The 20781-nt window shown below is 38.9% G+C and overlaps 1 protein-coding gene and 1 pseudogene across 6 annotated transcripts in view; both read left to right on the top strand.

Annotated features, from left to right (window-relative positions):
- The window catches only part of LOC145489634 (putative tRNA (uracil-O(2)-)-methyltransferase), a 157989-nt gene that overhangs the window by 119648 nt on the left and 17560 nt on the right, over nt 1-20781 (top strand). For 4 of the 6 annotated variants that reach the window (XM_081468647.1, XM_081468649.1, XM_081468648.1 and 1 more), the window contains 2 exons: nt 3524-4097; nt 5423-5539. In XM_081468647.1, coding sequence (XP_081324773.1) covers nt 3524-4097; nt 5423-5539 — 691 coding nt within the window. Of the gene's footprint in view, nt 1-3523; nt 4098-4287; nt 5540-6110; nt 6197-20781 lie in introns of those variants that run through there. The other 2 variants (XM_081468650.1, XM_081468651.1) reach the window with 2 other exon arrangements.
- On the top strand, nt 6543-7875 carry LOC145489654 (uncharacterized; annotated as a pseudogene).

Genomic DNA, 20781 nt, shown 5'->3' on the forward strand with positions numbered 1-20781 from the left:
ACTACAAGTAGAGGGAATTTTGATACCAATGAATAAATAAAAACGTTATTCTAACCCCAACTTTCCGATTAAGTGACGGTTTACGACATATTTCCTACGATTTAGGTTGGTTTTTGGACGGTTTAAAACACTTTTTGACGGTTTTGGTGATCAATAAAATAAAAACTGAACTAAGAATTAATATTATTTTACTGCCCTGCTGCAAAACCGTGCTAAACCGTAAAAAATCTTCAATAAAAACTTGTAGATCGTTGAATTTGTTTTCAACATAGCTAAAAATCGTGCAAGACTCTTTTTTTTAATAAAGAAAACTATTCTACAGAAAGAAAATACTTCAATAGACCCATATCCAATAATTACCTGAAAAATTAAGACTTTAAAAATAATAGATTGAAAGCGTGAGGGCTTAAGTGGCGCATTGGAGTTAAGTGCGTAAGTTGCGGGTTAAGGTGGAGTGTGAGAACTCTCCCGGGTTCGAGACCGTTCTCCTCTTCTGCTGTTTTTCTTTCCTTTTTTTTTTTTTTTTTTTTTTGTCTTTCTGCGGGTAAGTTGAAATGTTCTTTTTTTGTCGTAAAATCTGCTGGCAAACAATGCCAAACTTTTCTCTGAAATTGAATATGGCAAACCGCAGACACGTTTTTAAAACCTCTTTAAGTTGACTCATGGAAAAATTACTTTTTACGACTTTGACTATTTGAAAGAATAATAAGTCTAAGTCCCAGTTTGTTTGTTTCATAACCTGGGCTTGAAATGATATCCCAGCTGCCACTGGTCAAGTTGTCCAGTCAAATCTATTTTTGTTGGAACAAGAAACAATTTTGGTCAGACAAATATGTATTTAACGTCATAATTCGTTAAAAAGTGCCTCTCCCCCCTTAGCATGATGCTTAAATATCAAGCAAGTACATTTAGTGACTTCTTATTGAACAAGTAGTTCATATTCAGTGCAAAAAGTAAAGAGTACACCGCACAGCGGCAATGTTCGGTAAAATTATATACATGTAATTACACTTTGCTTCCCACTATCGCTTGCTATTGCTTCTACTATTCAATTGTTATTCAAGCTTATTGATTCACACAGGAATTAACAAGCAAACTTAATTGTTATTTTTAATTTCACCTTAAAGGCCTTAAAGTTTTAAAATACATGTTTGGTTTGAATTTGTATTACAGAGTAGCCTGGACTTTTGTACCAGATACTTTAAGAGACATCTGTTTCGCTTCCCACAATTTGGGTCACAACGTTAGTTAGCGGCAAATTCCACGCGGTCAATAAGGATTAAAGTAAACTTCCCCAAAATGGCCACCTTGGAGACAGAATAGTGGCTGTTGTAGAGAGGTGGTCGTTATGGGGAAGTAGAGGTGTAAAACGACACCTTTTTTGGGGAGGGTGCAACACTGTTATCTCTAAATCTAAAAACGCTTGTTTTAGCATGTAATTACATAACACTATCAAAAGATATCTATAAACCGAAACCAAACAGAAACAGAGACTACCGACATGCTAAAAAGTGAGGTTTTGAATACATCATTTGTCAGTCATTGATTAACTGGCATTGTCGAGAGGTTATTTTTAGTAGTTTGGATGCATTTTAGTGGCTGTTGCCATTGTGAAGTGGTGGCCATTGTAGAGAAGTTAAAATAAGGGATGTGTCGAAAACGAAGACCCAAAAACGAAGACCAAAGACCTAAGACCTTGTGGTCTAAAACGAAGACCCACTGGTCTAAAACGAAGACCCACCGGTCTAAAACGAAGACCCACCAGTCTAAAACGAAGACCCACCGGTCTAAAATGAAGACCCACCGGTCTAAAACAAAGACCCACCGGTCTAAAACGAAGACCCACCGGTCTAAAACGAAGACCCGCCGGTCTAAAACGAAGACCCACCAGTCTAAAACCTTTTTTTCTTCAGGAAAGACTCTACACTAGGCTAAATTGCTTTCATTTCTGTAGAGCATGAATTAAAATGTCATCTGAACATGCGGCAAACTTGACAGTTGCTTTATCTCAGTCGGTACAACGTGTCAAATTGTGTAATGCAATAAAATTCCAACAGTGTAGAAATATACGTTTTTAAATGGCGATTTTAGTATAATTTTTCGTCACCAATATTCTATTTTTCAAATGCATAATTTATGAGCAAATTATGATGAGATGACTTCATTACTTTGCTTTACTGTCCTTATCATATAAAGGCACAAAGGTCAACTGTGCGTGACTCGCAAATTTATTCACCACATGCTACAAGAATTTGATTTTCCCAGGAAAATTACGTAATCACTCTCACATGCATTCCTCACTTCTGTAGCGCATAAATTAAAATGTCATCTGAGCATGCGACAAACTTGATAGTTACTTTATCTCAGCCGGTACAACATGTGTCAAATTTTGTAATGCAATTAAATTTGAACAGTATAGAAATATACATGTACGTGTTAGTGACGATTTTAGTATATTTTGTTGTCACCAATATTCTATTTTTCAAATGCATATGAGCAAATTACGATAAGGTGACTTCATTACTTTGCTTTACTGTCCTTATCATATAAAGGCGCAAAGGTCAACTGTGTGTGACTCGCAAATTTATTCACCATGTGCTACAAGAATTCGTTTTAGACCAGTGGGTCTTCGTTTTAGACCGGTGGGTCTTCGTTTTAGACCAGTGGGTCTTCATTTTAGACCAGTGGGTCTTCGTTTTAGACCGGTGGGTCTTCGTTTTAGACCAGTGGGTTTTCGTTTTAGACCAGTGGGTCTTCGTTTTAGACCGGTGGGTCTTCGTTTTAGACCGGTGGGTCTTCGTTTTAGACCGGTGGGTCTTCGTTTTAGAACAGTGGGTCTTCAGTTTAGACCACAGAGTCTTCGTTTTAGACCACAGGGTCTTAGGTCTTCGGTCTTCGTTTTTGACACATCCTAAAATAAGAGTGAATGTATAGACTGCCTGCTGGGATTTAAAAAGGTGTCAGTGGCAGTTGAAAAGAGTTAGCCATTAGTGGAAATTTGACTATATTAGCAAACACACCGATAGACACGTTAAGCTGGAAGACCTGCTTGTTTGCAGTCCTGACAGGTTGCAACTACTTGCAATTTTACTGAAGTCAAAGGTGGTCTGGTTGTGTCTTTCGTTTGCTTTCTTTTTTTTTCTTTCTCAAACATGAGTAATGTACAACTTAATTTAGAACTTAAGCTCTGAATCAAATTTTCCTTTGAGGTGTAAACAACTGCACAAAATGTCCGGTCATCCTACGATTTAGATCTGAATGTCTCAAACTCGGATTTAAAACACTGTGAGTCTCGGTCTCGTAATTTAAAAAGTCAAAATGTCTCAGGCTCGCAAAGAAAAACACTACTTCTTCTCGCATTTACCGTTCACCACCCCTTTTTTGCAAAATGTACACTTTTTTAGGGGTGTGGTTGTCACTTGTTTATACACTGATTAGTTTTTTCATAGCAGGCTCGCTTATGGTCTTAATTTTGTGCTAGGTTGCATTGCTAATGCAATTCTGGAAATTCTGTCATTCATAGATCTGTCAGATGGGAAGGCTTAGGACATTTCCTGAGGAGAATGCCGAAGCAAGGGAGAGACTAATAAAGGGAATGATACTAAGAAGAGGTTGTGATATTGCTGGCGGAAATGTACCTGAAACGTTAATAAAGGAAAGGGACAATCCTAATTTGCAAACGCCATTTAACAGAATTGGCAAACAATCTGTGGAAGAAAGTGGTTTGCTTGAACAACATCATCTTACATCTAGTGACCACAAGGAGAGGAACAGCATTGATATTCATGAAGATGAGCTTCAGCAACACAGAAGCGTCAATGATGACAATTTGAGTTGTAAGACTGGGTGTTATTCAAATACTTGTCCTTCTCAAGTATCATCCTCCACTTTCCAGCCTCGTCCATCTAAGGAATCAATGAGAAACTGTACAGCCTTGGATAGATCACTGAAAGACCTTATTGTCAATACTGTGGCAAGAAAATTATTGGACTTGCCTCTTAAAAGTGACAAGTCAGCAAACATTTCACACACTACTTTAGAGGTAGACAAATGGACTCCAAGTTCTGCAGCTTGTGCTTCCAAATGGCGAAAAGGAGGTAAAGATTGTCTTGTTTCTTAACTTTAACAATGCACATCTGGACTCCACGTTTGTTAGTACACTTAGTAATACAGGCAGTATCAGTTAAAACCCCTCACCTGTAGAAAAGTTTTAAGTTGAATTCCTCTCATATGTTAATACATGATTCACCTGTAATCAATGACTAATTAATAGTTTGGTGCACATAGGGCGAGGGACATGCTGCACAAATAGAGCTCAACGCAAGGATGGTTGTTGCTTCACATGTCTCACAGGGGTCTTCACGCACAAACTTAAGACTTAGCCTGCAAGCAGGCTCTAATATCGTTGGTAGTATGAACAAATGAGCAAAGCTGTCGATGAACAAAGCGAGAGTCGGCTGAAGCGTCTCTCGCAACTTTCCACTTTGCTCCTGCCGCAACACATGGGAGCCTGCTCACAGGCTAACAAACACTAAGATCATCATTATTAAAGCCGAGCAGAAAGTAACTATATCTTAGCAGCTCTTTGACTTCACCTGTTAAAGTCATTGTTGTTATTGTCCTTGGCAATCTCTTGATATTGAGTTAGATGTCTACTTGGTAGTGCTCAGTTGATGACTGAGCAGTAAGAGGCAAATTCGTAGACAGATGGGACATCTGAACTGTGGGTTGGAGCTGTGCTAGCAGCCTGTTGTCTCTCTACATATTCTTGCTGACGGAAGTCTCTCGCTACGTTTCTTCCTCTGTTCCTCATGTTAAAGGAAAGCCAGAAGCTAAGAAAGAGTAACAATAGAACAGGAAGAAGACATGCAGTTTTAAAGTGATAAAACAGTGTAGTTTACAGAGCAACTGTGGATTACTGTTACTTGTCTTCACTTTTATTTTCCTAGAGTTCTGGTGTAAATCTCAAATGTACAGTTGCGACGTGAAAGTAATCTGCTGCATGTGGACCCTATATATAAACTGATGACATTGTTTGACTTTGATACTAAAGAGCTACATGCTTTTTTTAAAGCTACAATCCTGGTCAAAAGTCTAGGGACACTTTGCACTTTTGCCAGCATATGGTCTTTCTGTCCACCTCCCCATCCCCACCCCGAGCACAATGTTGATGTTGATTCATCCAAAATAGACCCACTATTGCAACATTGTTTTGAGGGGGAGCGGGGTTTGGCAAATTAAATAATGACTTCCCACTTCACAATAATGTGTCACCTGTTGTCATTTTGTCCCAAGGACTTTTGGCCGGGATTGTAGATTGTAGCTGCGGCAAGTCAGTGCACTACATTTGTCATTCTTCCTTTGGGCTAACAGTGTCAAGCATATCTCGCACTGTGGTAAACTGTGGCATTATGTCTGTCAGGTGAACTGCAACTTTCTGAAGTAGCAATGTTGTTTGGAGGAAGTACTTTGCTTCAACTCAAGAATGAATGTGGCGGACTTCAGACTCTACTGCGTAACCATTATTACATTTTCAAAGGTTCGTTAAACTTTTTCTTACAATTATACATTGAATACATGTGACCCTGAAAGGCAAAACGGACACTAATGGTTATCCGTTCCAAAAGGTTAACCACTCGTTATCCATTTGTTACCGGTTCGAATGTTTTGCGTATCCATTCGAACGGTTCTGACGTCCATTCAAAGTTAATTGCAACATCCGTTCGAACGGTTCTCGCATCCGTTCAAATGGGTCTGACGTCCGTTTGTACAGTTATTGCATCTGTTCGCCAACTAGAATGTCCGTTCAAAGAATTGCAACAACCGTTCGAACGGTTTCAACATCCATTCTCAATGTATCCATTCAAAAGGAGAAATTAAATTGCAGTCAATATCAAATTTTTTTCAATATTATATATTGACTAGGTAAGCTCTTGCCAAAGAGTCTATTTTAGTCAAGAAAACAATTACTAAACAAAAATTTGGTGCTTATTAGCAGGGAAAAGATCACAGCTGTTGTTAGTTACATGCACAGCCATGCGTGTGACTGCAGTACTGTTGTCATTTTGCCATGATGGCAACAGTTCTTATGACAATCAATGTTGTTACAGATCATTCAACACGACAATTCTAAAATGGCTGAGCTTGAAATTGACAACTCTGATCAGATTGTACAAAAGGTGAAGAAATTCATGCAGGAAACTTGCAGTTGTGCTCTTGGTTTAAATGGTCGCCCATGTTCCGATCAAGTTACAGAGGAGACGGTTCTTTACAATTTGAATAACTGCCTTGAGCTTTCTAGCACGGAACTCGACCTTATCATCCTGGCAAATATTCAAGTATTCACAAAGAGAGAAAAGGTTGGCAACAAAAGAAGCAGGAGTCCTCAGTGTAGTTTTATTTACCAAACGAGCCCCATTTGCAAGGAGATGTTCTTACACTTGTACAGAATTGGTTATTCCAGGTTTGAAGATTAAAAGAACATTATCAGGAGCACGAAATTTTCCCAACAATTCACAGAAACACCAAACGTGTGCCAGGAAATGCAATGTCTGAAAAATCTCTCGAAGCAATCCATGCACTTATTGAAAATTGTGTGGAAGAAAATGCCATTGTGCTCCCTAGCTAGCAGGATTCCTGGATTTAAAAATGAAGAAATCAGACTCTTATCTTCGTCGGAGACAAAAATGAGCATGTGGAAAGAGTACGAAGGAACTTGCAAGACCTCAAATGAGAAAGCCGTAAGTTACAGGAAATTCTTGCAGCTGTGGGATGAGTTTTATCCTGATGTGGCAGTCGCTAAACCTATGACGGATCTTTGTTTAAAGCTTGTCAACAAAACACCACAAAACTACAGCGAGCTGCCCACCTCTCGGATGAAAAAAATCAGAGTGTGTAAAGGTTCACCAGGAACACTTGAACACTGCGCAAACTGAAAGAGAATTCTACAGAAATTCGTGTAACGACTGCGAAAAAAATTCTTCAAACACTTGACACTGACCCTTTGCTTAACTGTGAAACCCGCAGACCCTGTTCTTTAAATGCAACAATACATTACTCCTTTGACTTTGCACAGCAAATACACGTACCAAGCAATCCTCTACAACTGGGACCGATATATTTGAAGACTCTGCCAAAATGTGGAATTTTTGGAGTTATGTGCGTAGCGATTCCTCGCCAAGTTAACTTTTTAATTGACGAAGCAGTCTCCAAGGGAAAAGGAACAAACGCAATGATCAACTATGTGCATTATTATCTCGAACACTACTGACTTGGAGAACAGCATGCTCATCTTCATGCCGACAACTGCGCCGGCCAAACCAAAAATGATTTTTTCCTTTGCTACCTGGCTTACAGAATTTTGTTGGAACTTCACCACTCAATTACATACTCATTTCTAATAGCGGGACACATTATAAGTTTGGCCCCGATCGGTGCTTTGGGTTAATCAAGAAAGTTTACAAAGTAACTTATATCTCATCACTATACGAATTTGCAAGATTGGTCAAGAACTCCAGTAACCTAAACAAGGCACAACTCATTGGAACGCACGATGGCAGAATCATCGCACCTGTTTATGACTGGGCTTCCTTCCTTGGCCAGTATTTCAGAAAGTTACCAAACATCAAGAGCTACCATCATTTCAGGATTTCCGAGCAAAACCCTGGAATGGTTTATTATAAAGAATTTGCAAACAGTCTTGAACGTTCTTTCATGTTTTTGAAAGATCTCGTGGTTCTTCCACCTTCAACCACTACTCCTCCGGTTATTGAACCAAATGGATTGAGTGGAGAGCGTAAGCTTTATCTTTACCGTGAGATAAGTCAATTTTGTAAGCCAGTAACAGAAGACATTGTAGCTCCTGCCCCTTTTTAAACTGCCACGTGAATAAAAAATGGTCGAATGACTCTTCTTGATCTACTGCATTAGACTACCCCTGTTGTTAGGTACCATTGAAAGAAATTTTTACACCACTAGATGAAATAAATCACATGTGAAATGAGGATGGAAAAATTAATTCTCACTTTGATCTTAATTATTAGGGATCAATCAAATAAGTTCATTTCCACCTCTTAAGCCCAGGGTTAAATTTTATTCTATTTTGTTTGATTGGTTCGATAATGTAACACACAACAAAATATCTGTTTGATTTTCTTCGATCACCAAACCCAACCGAACAATTGGTGTTCAATTGAGTTCCACTGAGTTTTGGTTCGATTTTGTTTGATTAAATAATTATGTCGCACGGATTTCACTTGAACTCTACCAAAGCTTTTCTCTCAGCGGTCCACCGTGGTACCGATCGGTTGTTGTATTCATATGCAAAATGAATAACAAAACATAGCCATTCCTCCAATGAGAACCCAGGGATTTTGACCCGATGGCCAAAGATTCGCATTATTAAAAGGCCTCAGCACCACGCTCGTTCAGTGCAGTTTGTCAGCAAATCTAATCATGGCACTTGCGTTGCGTCAAGTTTGTAAAGAAACAAAGAAGCAACTTTCCAAAACATTCTACTTTGCCATGGAAAGGAAGACTGGTATTGTGCCTACCTGTAAAATTGTCGGCTCAGACAAGGATACGTTATGTGAAGGCAGTATCGATCGTAACTGTTAACTGGCAAGGGAAAAAAGTACAGGCCAAAATTCTGGCATTATGTGGTAAGTTCAACTTCCATGTTTTCTGTCTCGAATGTGATCTTAGTGAAATTTAGGCTACAGTTTCTAAGTAGTTTTCATGCTAAATGAATAGGGTAATGAAGTTGTGGTATTTAACATTTCGATAAAAAATAGGTTTTATGTAGCTTTCATTGTTACTAAATCTTCATTGTTGTTGAGTTATCGAGAGTTGAGGAGATTGGCGAGTACGTCTCTGCAAATTTACAGTTTGTGCTATCATCGCCAAAGATTCGAGAGTTATTTTGTACTTCATCTACATTGATCGATTTAGTAAAACATCAATTTTTCGAGTCAAACATTGTGTGCGATCAAAGCATGACACTTTCTATGTTGCTCTGAGAGCTAGCAACGTCATACCTGTTATACTATGCATTCGTTTAACATACGTTAAACCATGACTTTGATTTTTTGCAGATCATGAAGATGTCCTTTGCAGTAAAGACAGAGAATGGTGTAGGCTAAATCTGCCAGATGCCTTGGAGCCCCCTTCTGACGATGTTGAAGAAGAGCTACCCAGGAAAAAATTCAAGAACACCCAACCCCAGGTTAGTCATGACTATTTGGATTGCATCTATGAATCGGTTTAAAGTGAAATGACTTGTGACAAAACAACAAGGTGGCTTCATTTTACATCAACAAAACCCTGATTAACTTAGATGCTGTAAAATTGTCTCGCCATTTGATCAACGCAACATAATTATAATTAGCGACCTTACGATATCAATGAAAACGTAATTGAAAAACTGAGTTCACTTCCTTTCTACATGATTTATAAAAAGTTGGGGCATTAAGTTCAGAGGAATACGGTACAATTTATCGCCTTGCCGTTCAAACGGCAAGACGTTCAAACATTCAAACCACATTCTTTGCAGAATTTTTTCTGTTCGCATTCAGTGTTTTCGTATGCGTTTATAAAATTAGCATGTATGGCCACTAAACGAATCGGTAACGTACCACGCGTGATTAACATAAATTGTCATAGTCAAAAAATGGTCGTTTGTTTAAAACCTCTGGAGCGTTTCTGTTTGAAAGGGTTTGTAGATACACTTAGCATCAGCTGAAGTTCGCGAAAAAAAATATTATGTCCACTTATTGGTGGTTTTATTTACTCTTTCTGAGTAGGAAAATAAAGAATCCCCCTCAACAGCGAATCCCAGCCTCGCACAGAATCCGTATGCGTCATTCTTGGCAGAACAACGGCAGAGGGAAATAAAGTGGGCCACTGATCGAGAAGCCAAAAGGACAAGAGAAGAACTGAATGAGCACATGGTAGAAATCCATTCCTTAAAGGAACAGCTGCAAGCAAAAAACAGAGAGTGTGATCTTCTAAAGAATCAGTTGGAAAAGACTAATGCAGTGGTGACAGAAAACCATTGAAACGAAGATCTTGCAAAGGTAGGCTTTTATATGAATTGTCATTATAGTAATACAATTCAAGTAGGTTGTTTCTGAGAAGTTGTGAGGGGTTCCATTTCAAATAAGTAGTATGCTCAAACGTAAGAAAATTGACTATGTATGCTGGCCATTCTTGACCTTGGTGTATAAATAAACGAACAATTATTCTTGTCACAAGGTCTGAAAAATTTTGTAAACGAAGCTTTCGACTGTATCACACAGTCTTCATCAACGATTAAAGTGAGCTTACATTGTCACGTGAATGCAAATTGTTTAATCACGTGACAACAGATGGTCAAAAATGGCGGAAGATCATAGTGTCAGAACATCTTAAAAGAGTCTTTAGGGCACAAGACATCCACACATACCACGAGCCTAATTACAACACGCTGAGGTCCATCTTAGTCCATCCAAAAGACAGGACACCAACTAAAAAGGAGACGGGCGTGGTATACGACATCACATGCAACGATTGCAGAGAGCATTACATTGGCGAGACAGCGAGAACTCTGGAGAAGCGACTGGGTCAACATCAGAAACAAACAACATCTGCAATCTGGGAACACCAGTCTCAGGCCAACCACGAGATCGACTGGGAAGGAGTCAAGATTCTTGATAAAGAGTCGGTAGATATCAAAAGGAAAATCAGGGAGGCCATCCATATCAGACATCAACGCCCAACACTGAACAGAGACGGAGGCTATGATCTTCCCACCATTTTTGACCATCTGTTGTCACATGATTAAACAATTTGCATTCACCTGACAATGTGAGCTCACTTTAATCGCTGATGAAGACTCTGCGATACAGTCGAAAGCTTCGTTTACAAAATTTTTCAGACCTTGTGACAAGAATAATTTTTCGTGTAAGAAAATTGATTTTAATTAACCGTTCATGCAAAGGGAGCTTTCAATTAACAGTCTCACTTGTAGGCCCTCTTTTTGTGGACAAAACCAATATCAGGTCAAAATGACACACCTCCTCAGTGAGTGACCCAGACATATTCAGAAAGCAAGACCAAGGGTCATAGGTTCAACTCCTGTTGGAAGAGCTCGGATTTTCTTTTTTTGAGTACGCCTGGGTCTCTTACTGAAGAAGCCTATCCTCATTTATTCAAGACCTGGTTGTTCAAAGCACGATTGAGCTAACCAAACTTTAGTGAAAATTTTTCTTAGGTTTTTGCAGAATTTTAGACAGTTTTGCTGTTTACATTTTATTCCTTTCCGTCTCACCTTACCCTAAGATAAAATCCTCTTAATGTTAGCACTAATGTACGTTTCTTTATCAGAAAAATCAAAACCGAGTTTAAACAAGACGCATGTCTGCGTGAACTCAGGCATTTTAGTGCAGTGTGCACTATTGGGATGGTTATGGGGGCTGCCTGCTGCTGAGGCGCTATTACGCTATGGCCTTATGGCGCTAAGGTGTAAACTTTAATGTTTGTTTAATTAATCAATTTCAATTAATTAATTAGTCTAGAGGCAAGGAAGTGGTGGGAGTGGGGTGGTAAAGGTACATGTGTACTCTACGTAAAACATGTTCCATCGCCGTCAGTAAGGTGTGAACATTGCAAAGCTATATATTTGTTTCAGGTAACCCCTTGCTCTCCTTGTGGTACCATTCTCTTTGCTCTAAACGCATGCGTAGATTAGCTGGCGTTCGTAGCTTCTATATTAGGTGGAGGATACATTGCATACAGAATCACACACAAATGTTGAGTGGTTTTCCTTATGGTAGAACTCAACATGTAAGACACATGCATTCTAGCATTGTTAGTTACCATCTTTCCATGCAGTATTTTATATGTCATGTCATGTGACCAAGGACGTCAGTTATTTTTCAGGTAACGCCAATCGTCCCTTTTTATTGCAACAGTGAAACATTACTGTGGCTGCATAGCTTTTAGAATTACACACAAACCAGTTCAACAAATATCATCTGTTTTCAATCTACAATAGTGTGTTTGTCAGGGTTCAAATGTATTGCTTTTCCTTAGCAGCTTGCTTATTTCTTGCCTTAATTGTGTCTGTAAGAGAGACCAAAAAGTTCCCAAGTTAGTGGCTGTAATACTCCGCAAATTGTAAATTTGTGACAAAAGAAACCAGGAAAGTGCTCAAATATTGCTGTAGACTCCGTGGCACCTAATGAAAGTGCAAATTAATTTAATCAGTCTTTTAGGAGACATATCGGCCAAGTAGCGCTGTTTATCTTCAATACTTTTCTTTGAAATGCTTAGAACTCAGCCATCAATATCATTGTGTGTTAATTTTGAATTGTTTTATTGTTAACAACAAAGGTGGCAACAGATAAAGAAAGTGGTATTTCATGACTATCTGACAATTAAATTAGTTCTTGTTCGTCGGTGATAAGAAAATTTGCATTTTTAGTAAAACAACATCGTTTGACTGTTCCATTTCTTCATCACTACATCAGATATTTAACTTTCTTTCATTTACCTGCAAAATACAAGCACATCTTCGGTGTGTTTTGGAGTAAACAAGGGTTTCATATTACATGCCTTTGCGAGGAAAACAAAAGTGTCAAGTTACAAAGCTGGCGTGAAGAGCTAAATTGTCATGTTTGCTACTTCAACATATTGAATTTAAAATGAACGAAAGTCAACATAAAACACCAGTAGTGATTTGTACGTAATTTTTGGACTGTGAATGAAAATACAACCTTGAAACATACACACTGCAAAGGGGAAAAGCACTAGCAGACTACCAAGGTAGAAACAAACCGGAAGTGAACCGAGCAAGGGTGACTACTTATGGGACTACTGTGCCAGAGCTATCAATTGTGCTCTGCACTATCTGAGATTGTCTCACTAATTTAGGACAACACGACACTTTCATGTTGTTACTGCCTCATTCGTTATGAACTAGCAAAGTTGTGACCTGGATGCGCAAGTTTACATTGTAAAACTTTGGAATGCCAGAGTTTTTTTGTTTTGGTTTGGTTTTTTTTCAACCTATTGACGCTTGCATAAAATTGCACGCGACCCACCCCTGATTCCCTGGCATTTTTGTCAGAGCAAGCGTAAGCACAAAAATAAACCATATGTGCATATATCATATCATATACCATATCCGCTTATTTAAAGTTGAATAAATGAAGGGCCAAAATATTTTTAAAAAAGTCAACAAAAAGGACTTAACTTGATGTGTAAAACTGATAAGAAAATAAGAAATTATAGTCTTACTTTTTCTCTGCTTCGCGACAATAATCGAGAAAATTGAATGCGCAAAAATGAGTTAATTAAAATAAAACCGAATACAACAGAATTTCCATTCTTTTACTATAACGGATAACATTTCGGAAAACAACGGAAAGTGTAAGCGAAAAGCACATGTAAAAACCAATTTAAAAATGTGAAAAAAGATTATTTCTTCCCCATGGGACGAAATATTACAGCGCAGTGAAAGAAAGATGAAAGTTGTAAGTCAACAAGCCAATTATTTTGAGATATATCGTATGTCAACAGAGGCGCCACGATTAATAGTCATGACATTATGCTGTTGGCGGTTGCGTTACAATTTTAGCCGTTTATAAGACAATGTACGAGAATGCTTCGAAAATTGCTCTAAATGATACGTGTAGAAAGGACCACCTGTGATGTCAACTGTGTTAAAATTAGTACCCGCTTAGTTCTTTAACCAGGAATTCTGTAGTAGCTGAATGAAACTCCAAAAAATATATTTGAACAAAGCGAGTAAACTAAACAAACAAACTGCAGAGGTCACCCTAAATTAAACATGCAGAAATCCAATTTGTAAAAAAACTGTTCACTTTTAAAACGTCAAATTCCCAAATTAAGGCAACCAAATGTAAGAAACGTGACGGGAAGTTCAATAACAATACATTTTGATCCACGATAAGGCCAAAAAAAAAAATTATCTAAAAGCAAAAAATGTTCAAAATTTCGCAGACGAGCTTCTCAGCATAACAGCGTGTTGAAATTAATTCCTCACGCTAGCTTATTATGCTGACGACTTTTGCAGGCATTTTATCGGCTCTGGGTTTACCAATCGTTCTAAAAGTGGAATTCAACTTCGAAGTAATACTGCACATTACCATTTTTGTTTTCTAAAGTCCAGGAAGCTGCTTTTAATCTGCGTATTCAAAACTTAATCTTACTTGAAAACGCTCCGATCATTGTGTTTTCGTGGCAGTTAAAGGAAAGAAAATCTTCAACAGAAAGGTTTGAGCATTCTGTACAGCTTGATCTTCCATTCTGGGGCTATCTAAACATTTACTTGTGTTTTTCCTCCTTTCCATTTTTCAAGTCCCGAAGAAGTAATTAAAGGAAGATCAGAGAGTCATTCTGGTCCCCAGAGGCCACGCTCCTTTTGGTCAGCAGCATAGCATCGCACGTGCATGTCAAAGACTTGACTGCGATTTGTGACTGAACGAAAAAAAAAAAAAGCGAAGCCAGAATTTCAACTCAGGCGTTTCCTTTGGAAAGCCGGAGTAATTATGGTCCTGGATTAGTGCGAACTGTCTTCGGAACAACCGGCATCACATTTGTTACAATGATATCAGGTCATTTCAAAACATTTGCAATCCCTCTGCGTATAAGTCCCAGCATTAGGCTAGACTTCATATCAACACTACCAAAATATATTAGGCAGTTGTTTGAGTCCGAATCCAGCTCAAAACCGGGATTTACCAGTAGTTAAACTTTTACTTCTGTTGGCCAAAAAAAAATAACACACTTTTTTTTTTATCTCACGAACAGGTAAGGGAAAACATGGAAGACATCCTTGAAGCACTGGATGACAAAATGAGCATGACGATGTCAAGAATAGATTAGCGCCTAGACACTTTGGAAAATACGGTGAGATAGCAATCTTATTTCTTGTACATGTTAAAAGGTGGCCGTGTTTTCACGAGCAGTTTTTCAGGTTGCTTAGCGAGTGACAACTGGAAATCCCGTTAAAACAGTTACTTTTCCAACTCGCTTAAAGTTAAGCAAGGCGGAAAACTTCAATGGAATTCCCATTAAATTGTAGCTTAAGCGAGTTGGCCAAAATTAATGACCAACTCGCTTAAGCTATCTGGTTTGGATTTCCAGTTGTCACTCGCTAAGTGACCAGAAAAACTGCTCGTGAAAACACGGCCAATTTTGGCCAATTAGAAGTTTCTTGTGGTTATTCATCTGACATGGCTGTCAAATCAAAATGTAACAGCTACTCGCTTCCTCACTGGCATCGCCCACAAGTCTGGTCGAAACAGCCAACAAAATTGCAGACAAATAAAATGGAATGTTTGCTTAGAGATACAGAAATGGTCACACCAAATGTTACCTACATGGTGGTTTTAAACCATGTTCTCGAACCAAAATTGTGGCCTTTCAAGCACCCACGCAATTTTTCATCTACGGCATATTTTTCTCTGCGAATGATGAAAATACGCCTCCGTTACTCCTCTCCTGCCTCTAAGTGCTAGCAATCTCGACCTTTGCTGAAATCAGTTCCTTCATCAGAGGCAGACTAATTGCATAAAAACAGTAATTAATTATAAGAAGAAAAACTTTAATACAAGCTTCGTTTGGATCTCCCGCCATATTATTCAAACCACTTTTCTCGCCAACGTGCTCTGCTCAAATTACTTTAATGAAATTTAATTTAACTTGTGAAAACACGTATCATTTTTAAGTCGCTTAACGAAGTCTGTAAAACAAAAGACCTTTGGGAATGTTAAGCGAGACAATGGTTGTCATGAAAACACAGCCATTGATTGGTTTGACCTTCTCAGTTGCTTAAAAGCTAATTAAAAAAGTAGCCTTGGTTGGATTCTGACTGAATTGTTTACATAAGACCGTGTAGTGAAGAAATTCCTTGAATTAAGACATAGAAAACACACTGTAAGCTTTCCGAAATTACAAAAATTGTATTCAGATAATCCTTTCATATCTTATGGTAAATAAATTTTTTTCATGCGAATTGTGCATCATAAAAATCTTGGCCTGCGTAGCTTAGCGGTTTTTAAGCAATTTGAGCATGCTTAGAAAAAAGGGAAGCCACGATAATGAGACCTTGAAAAGGTTTTGAATGGAAATGTTTAAATTCTCCGAATTTGATTTTGAGCGGACAACGACAAAGTCTACAATTATCATTTACACCATCGAGCAAACACCGCATCGCTATAGCATCGGATAGTTTTGTTTTGATAGACTCTACAGTATCACAGTATCATCGGGTTGTCAAAAGTAATAGGGGGCGGCAACAAAAAATGCAGGTAATCCAGGCAGGCAGTTCCTCGCGGCTTCACCACTTGTTTTCGCGGCTTCGCCACTTTGTGCGTTCGCACTCAAATTGCCCAAAAAATTGCTTAAACCACCAAGCTACGCAGACTATACAAATCTTAGGCAGCGAAGTAATATTTAAACGCACTGATTTCCACTGTTGCCATGCCCTGACATTTTTGTTATATGAACTTTACTAATCCGCTTATTTGTATGACTGCTTTACATATTTGTGGAATGGCAAATGATCCTTCAACACAAATCAGACAGAAACAGTGTAATATGCCAGACAACCTTCCTGACGACCTCGCAACCATTGATGTAGACAACTTTGTGAAACTAAGTGATGACAATGCCACTCCTTTGGCCAGCCCAACACCAACTGCTCTAACACCAGCCACTCCATTAGCTGCCACGGTAACACCAGCTACTCCGTGCATCACAGACATCAGTTAGGTCTCTGTAGGTGAAGGAATTATCCGCACCTGCATGACTCCAGACAAAGTAAAGGAAGTGGAGGTGATGCAGAAAGTGGAGAAGCAAAGGCACCTTTGCGCTCTAAAACTTTTGCATTTTTTTTTCTCAAAAGAAGAGCTGAATATGAGTAATACAGAGGGAACGCATGGAAAACAGAGCTTGGATAAAAACAAACTGAACAGTTTGAAAGCAATAGTGTTAGCAAAGTTTTCCGCAGAGTCGTCAGAGGAAAAAGAGAAAATTTGGCGGGGTATTAAGGGCAAGATTGATACTAAGTGTCAGTTAGCAAGTTGTTAGTCACCAGGAGTGATAGTCCACAGTCATTCATGTATGTGGCATTCATTGTGGGGGTAAGATAGGATTTCAAAAGACGCCTAACAGGATCGCATGTTTACAGTTCGATCACGTACAGTGGTTTGAATCAACAACTGGTAGATTCGCGCTACATGTGTACGGTGAATTCGTAAACTGGAAATACAGTCAAATAGGACTCCTCTGCTCCCTGTGTGACAACTAGTGTCAAATTGTTTCAAACAAACAGCAGTTTGGTTTAACTAAATCTGAAATTTTACCATGCACCAAACGAATGTTTTGAACGTGTTATAATATATTTTCGTCATTCAGGTCTCAAAGCAGTCCAGATTAGGACCAACCTCGTTCCCAGGGTCTCTCATCTTATCTTACTGGAGCGAGCGAGACCCTGGGAACGAGGTTGCATTTAAAAGCACAGCATAATTATAGTTTTCTTTTTTGATCGCAAGAATAGATAATGCATGATGACAACACCGACTAAAATGGAAATTTAAACTATAGGCCCTTAAGTATAAAGATTGCCTGTTCTATTTTTATAAGCATGTAAAGCCATTTGTTCGGAACGATTTTGCAAAGCACTCAAGCCATTCGAGTGACGAACCAATCCGGAATCATGGTCAAAAACACTTAACGGTTTTAGGTCCATATCAGCATGACATTATGTTCTTTTTTTTGGATTGCAAGACTAGAAGTTCTTGAATAATTGACATCACTGATAATGCGTGATGACAACACCGACTACTATGAAAATTAACAAGCCAAAGTACAACATCGCTTGTTCAATTATAAAGCATAAGCTATCCATTCGGGACGATTTTGCAAACCGTTCAAGCAGTTTAGTCATCCGTTCGAACAGCTAACCAAACCGTTCGAATGATTTATTCATCCGTTCAAACGGTTAATCAAACCGTTTAAACAGTTTACCAATCCGTTCGAATGGCCAACCAAACCGTTTGAATAATTATTCATCCGTTCGAATGGTCAACCAAACTGTTCGAACAGTTCACGAACCGTTCGACGCCATCCGTGCGTTTTAGCCATTTGAACGGTTTTCCATTAAGGCTGGTTTCCATATGATCGCAGACGATCGCAGACGATCGCAAATCGCAGATCGCAGACGATCGCAAAGAGAGTTGTTTCCATATAATTGCAGACGATCGCAAGCGATTGCAGAGCCGACTGTTGCATACATTTCGGACAGCAGAACTGTCAAAATTACACGCGCGATGTGCTGGTGGGAAAATCGCAGCAAACAATATGGTGGATGTCGAGGAGGAAACTTTGCTGCAAGCAAATTTATTTCTTCTTTTAGTCAACCTATTTTGAAATTCCCTCGGCACTGCATCTTGCCCTGATCCAGAAGGTAACGTTTTCAATCGCTTCAGATAGCGACCATACACAGTTCTTATGTTGCGGAATTTGACCTCCGCCTCAGCCGCCAATAAATTAAATTTCTCCCCGATTTTTTGCCAGCAGTTAGCCTTTTGGTTTTTGTCTTTGAAATCTTTACTGCTATGGTGGTAAACGCACTGATATCGCGCAGATTCCTCCATAAATTTTTCGTTGCTAACGTTACCTTGTTTGATGCTTGCCATGTTTACAACAAATACGCAGTTGCTTTGTTGCAAAGAAGCGTTGAATCATGGGTCGGAATTCAAAATATCATGGGATACGTTTCAATCGCAGATCGCAGATGCGTGTTTCCATATGATCGCAGACGATCGCAGAACTTTTTGCGATCCGCGATCCGTGATCGTTTTGCGATCATATGGAAACCAGCCTTTAGTGTGCATTTTGCCTATTACGGTCACACATTATTTTACATCCTCGCCCATATCTGACTGGATTTAGTAGAGCAAAACCAAAGAGATTTTATGTCTCATTAATAGTTTTGGTTCATTTTTGCTCATGGATGACGTAGTCTTACATCATCCATGAGCTTAATAGGCAGTCCAATGGCACTCACTCACTCACTCGATTTTGATTAATTTATTCATCAAAGTTGGATTAAACATTTTTCTCCTACCTCCCCTGCTAAGTATTGTTTTTGTCCCAAGGTTTTCTGGGCATATCTTTGACTGGTTTTATGGGGGTACTTGAAAGGGGTAAATTTTTGTCCAACAACATGCCATAACATGACATGGAGGTCGAAGATGTTTTGTTTGATCTGTAAAGAAGGATTCCTTTGGGGGTGAAAAATGAAAAGTTTTTGCACTAAGGAACACTTGCTGCAATAAATCAACAACGAAATCCTATAAGTGATGATACTTGCAGCAAAATCTTGAAAGCTACAATATCTTTCAACCGTGGTCCGTGGACGAATCAACGGAATCGTTTAAAAATGTTCTAATGTCACCCGGAAGAAGAATGAAATGAATGCCATGTCATATGGAAGCTAAGGTAAGCCTTCTTGTTGTATCGTTTTTTTCTTTAAAAACTATGTCTATGAGAGCACTTTTGCATACTAGTAATTAGATTCTTATGTTCAGAAACTGCTCGATTCCAAAAGTAGTAGTCGTCTCACAAAGCACATGGTTTTCTAAACTCAAAAAAGCTGACGTTCGCCATTTTGTGTCATTGTTGGATAGTGTCTTTACAGAGTTGATTTCTTTCTGTTGGTGATTTATATTATCCATCAGTACTATGGATGTAGTTTGTACTGGAAATGCTGATAACAAATCTCTCGTAATATATTCGGGGACAAAAGCCGGGGTAATTTGCTAGGCCAGGAGATGTGCAGCCTCGTGTAGCTTTGAAGAAGCTTATGTCAAGTTCAAAATAAAGGTTAGTGAGAAAGTTAAAAATGAAATGAGCAGTCTAAGAACACAAGCGAGTCTTGTGCCTTTGGCAGTGTTACAGACCGACAATTCATCCCAAGCAAAAACAATCTTGTTTCAGAATGTTGAATCTCTCTACCTCTGGCTCCACCTCCACATAGATGTTGTCTGAAGTGATTACAACATTCAAAAAGCTGATGTCAACTTTTTTGTTGAATCAAAACTTTGCTTGTCAGATAGAGATGATGCATATCAGCTTTGGGAATTTATGAGTTACAGAAATGACTTTAGTCAGTGTAGCGAAATCTATGTGTAATAACCTACAACAAAGAAACAGCTTTAAGTGATTTATTCGCCCAGTGTTACACACAATGCAGGCTCCCAAAAATATGGTCCTTGTGCTTAAATTGTTACGAAATCAAATAATCATAGAAAGCATCTGATTGGCTGAAATCAAACTGGTGATCAAAATAACATGGGCTAGGGCATGTGCAGTATAACGTAACGCAATATCTATACATCTCCCTCTTTAATTGCAACGAGAAATAGAAAAGCGAAACAAAAAAACAAAAAAAACTGAAAGTTCAAGTTCAAGGCTCCAATGATAAATGTTCAGTTTACTTTGAGATTACAAGATCTCGAGATAATCACGTCATGTAATAGTCTTGTTGCCATACAGGCGGACAACGCCTACATTCTGAATGGCGTGGTAGCACCTCTACTGGCTCCACTTCAGGTTCAGTGTGAGCCCCACTGTTGAGGTTACGACTGGCTACTGGTGGCTCAGCTGTCTCTTGCTCAGAGATCTGATTGGTCTCTACCCTCAAGTTCTGGGACTGTTTCAGGAGAGGATCAGGCAACTCACTTTCCTGTAGGTTACCAGGCGGAAGAACTT

Source organism: Orbicella franksi, chromosome 6, assembly GCF_964199315.1.
Source record: "Orbicella franksi chromosome 6, jaOrbFran1.1, whole genome shotgun sequence".
NCBI lineage: Eukaryota > Metazoa > Cnidaria > Anthozoa > Scleractinia > Merulinidae > Orbicella > Orbicella franksi.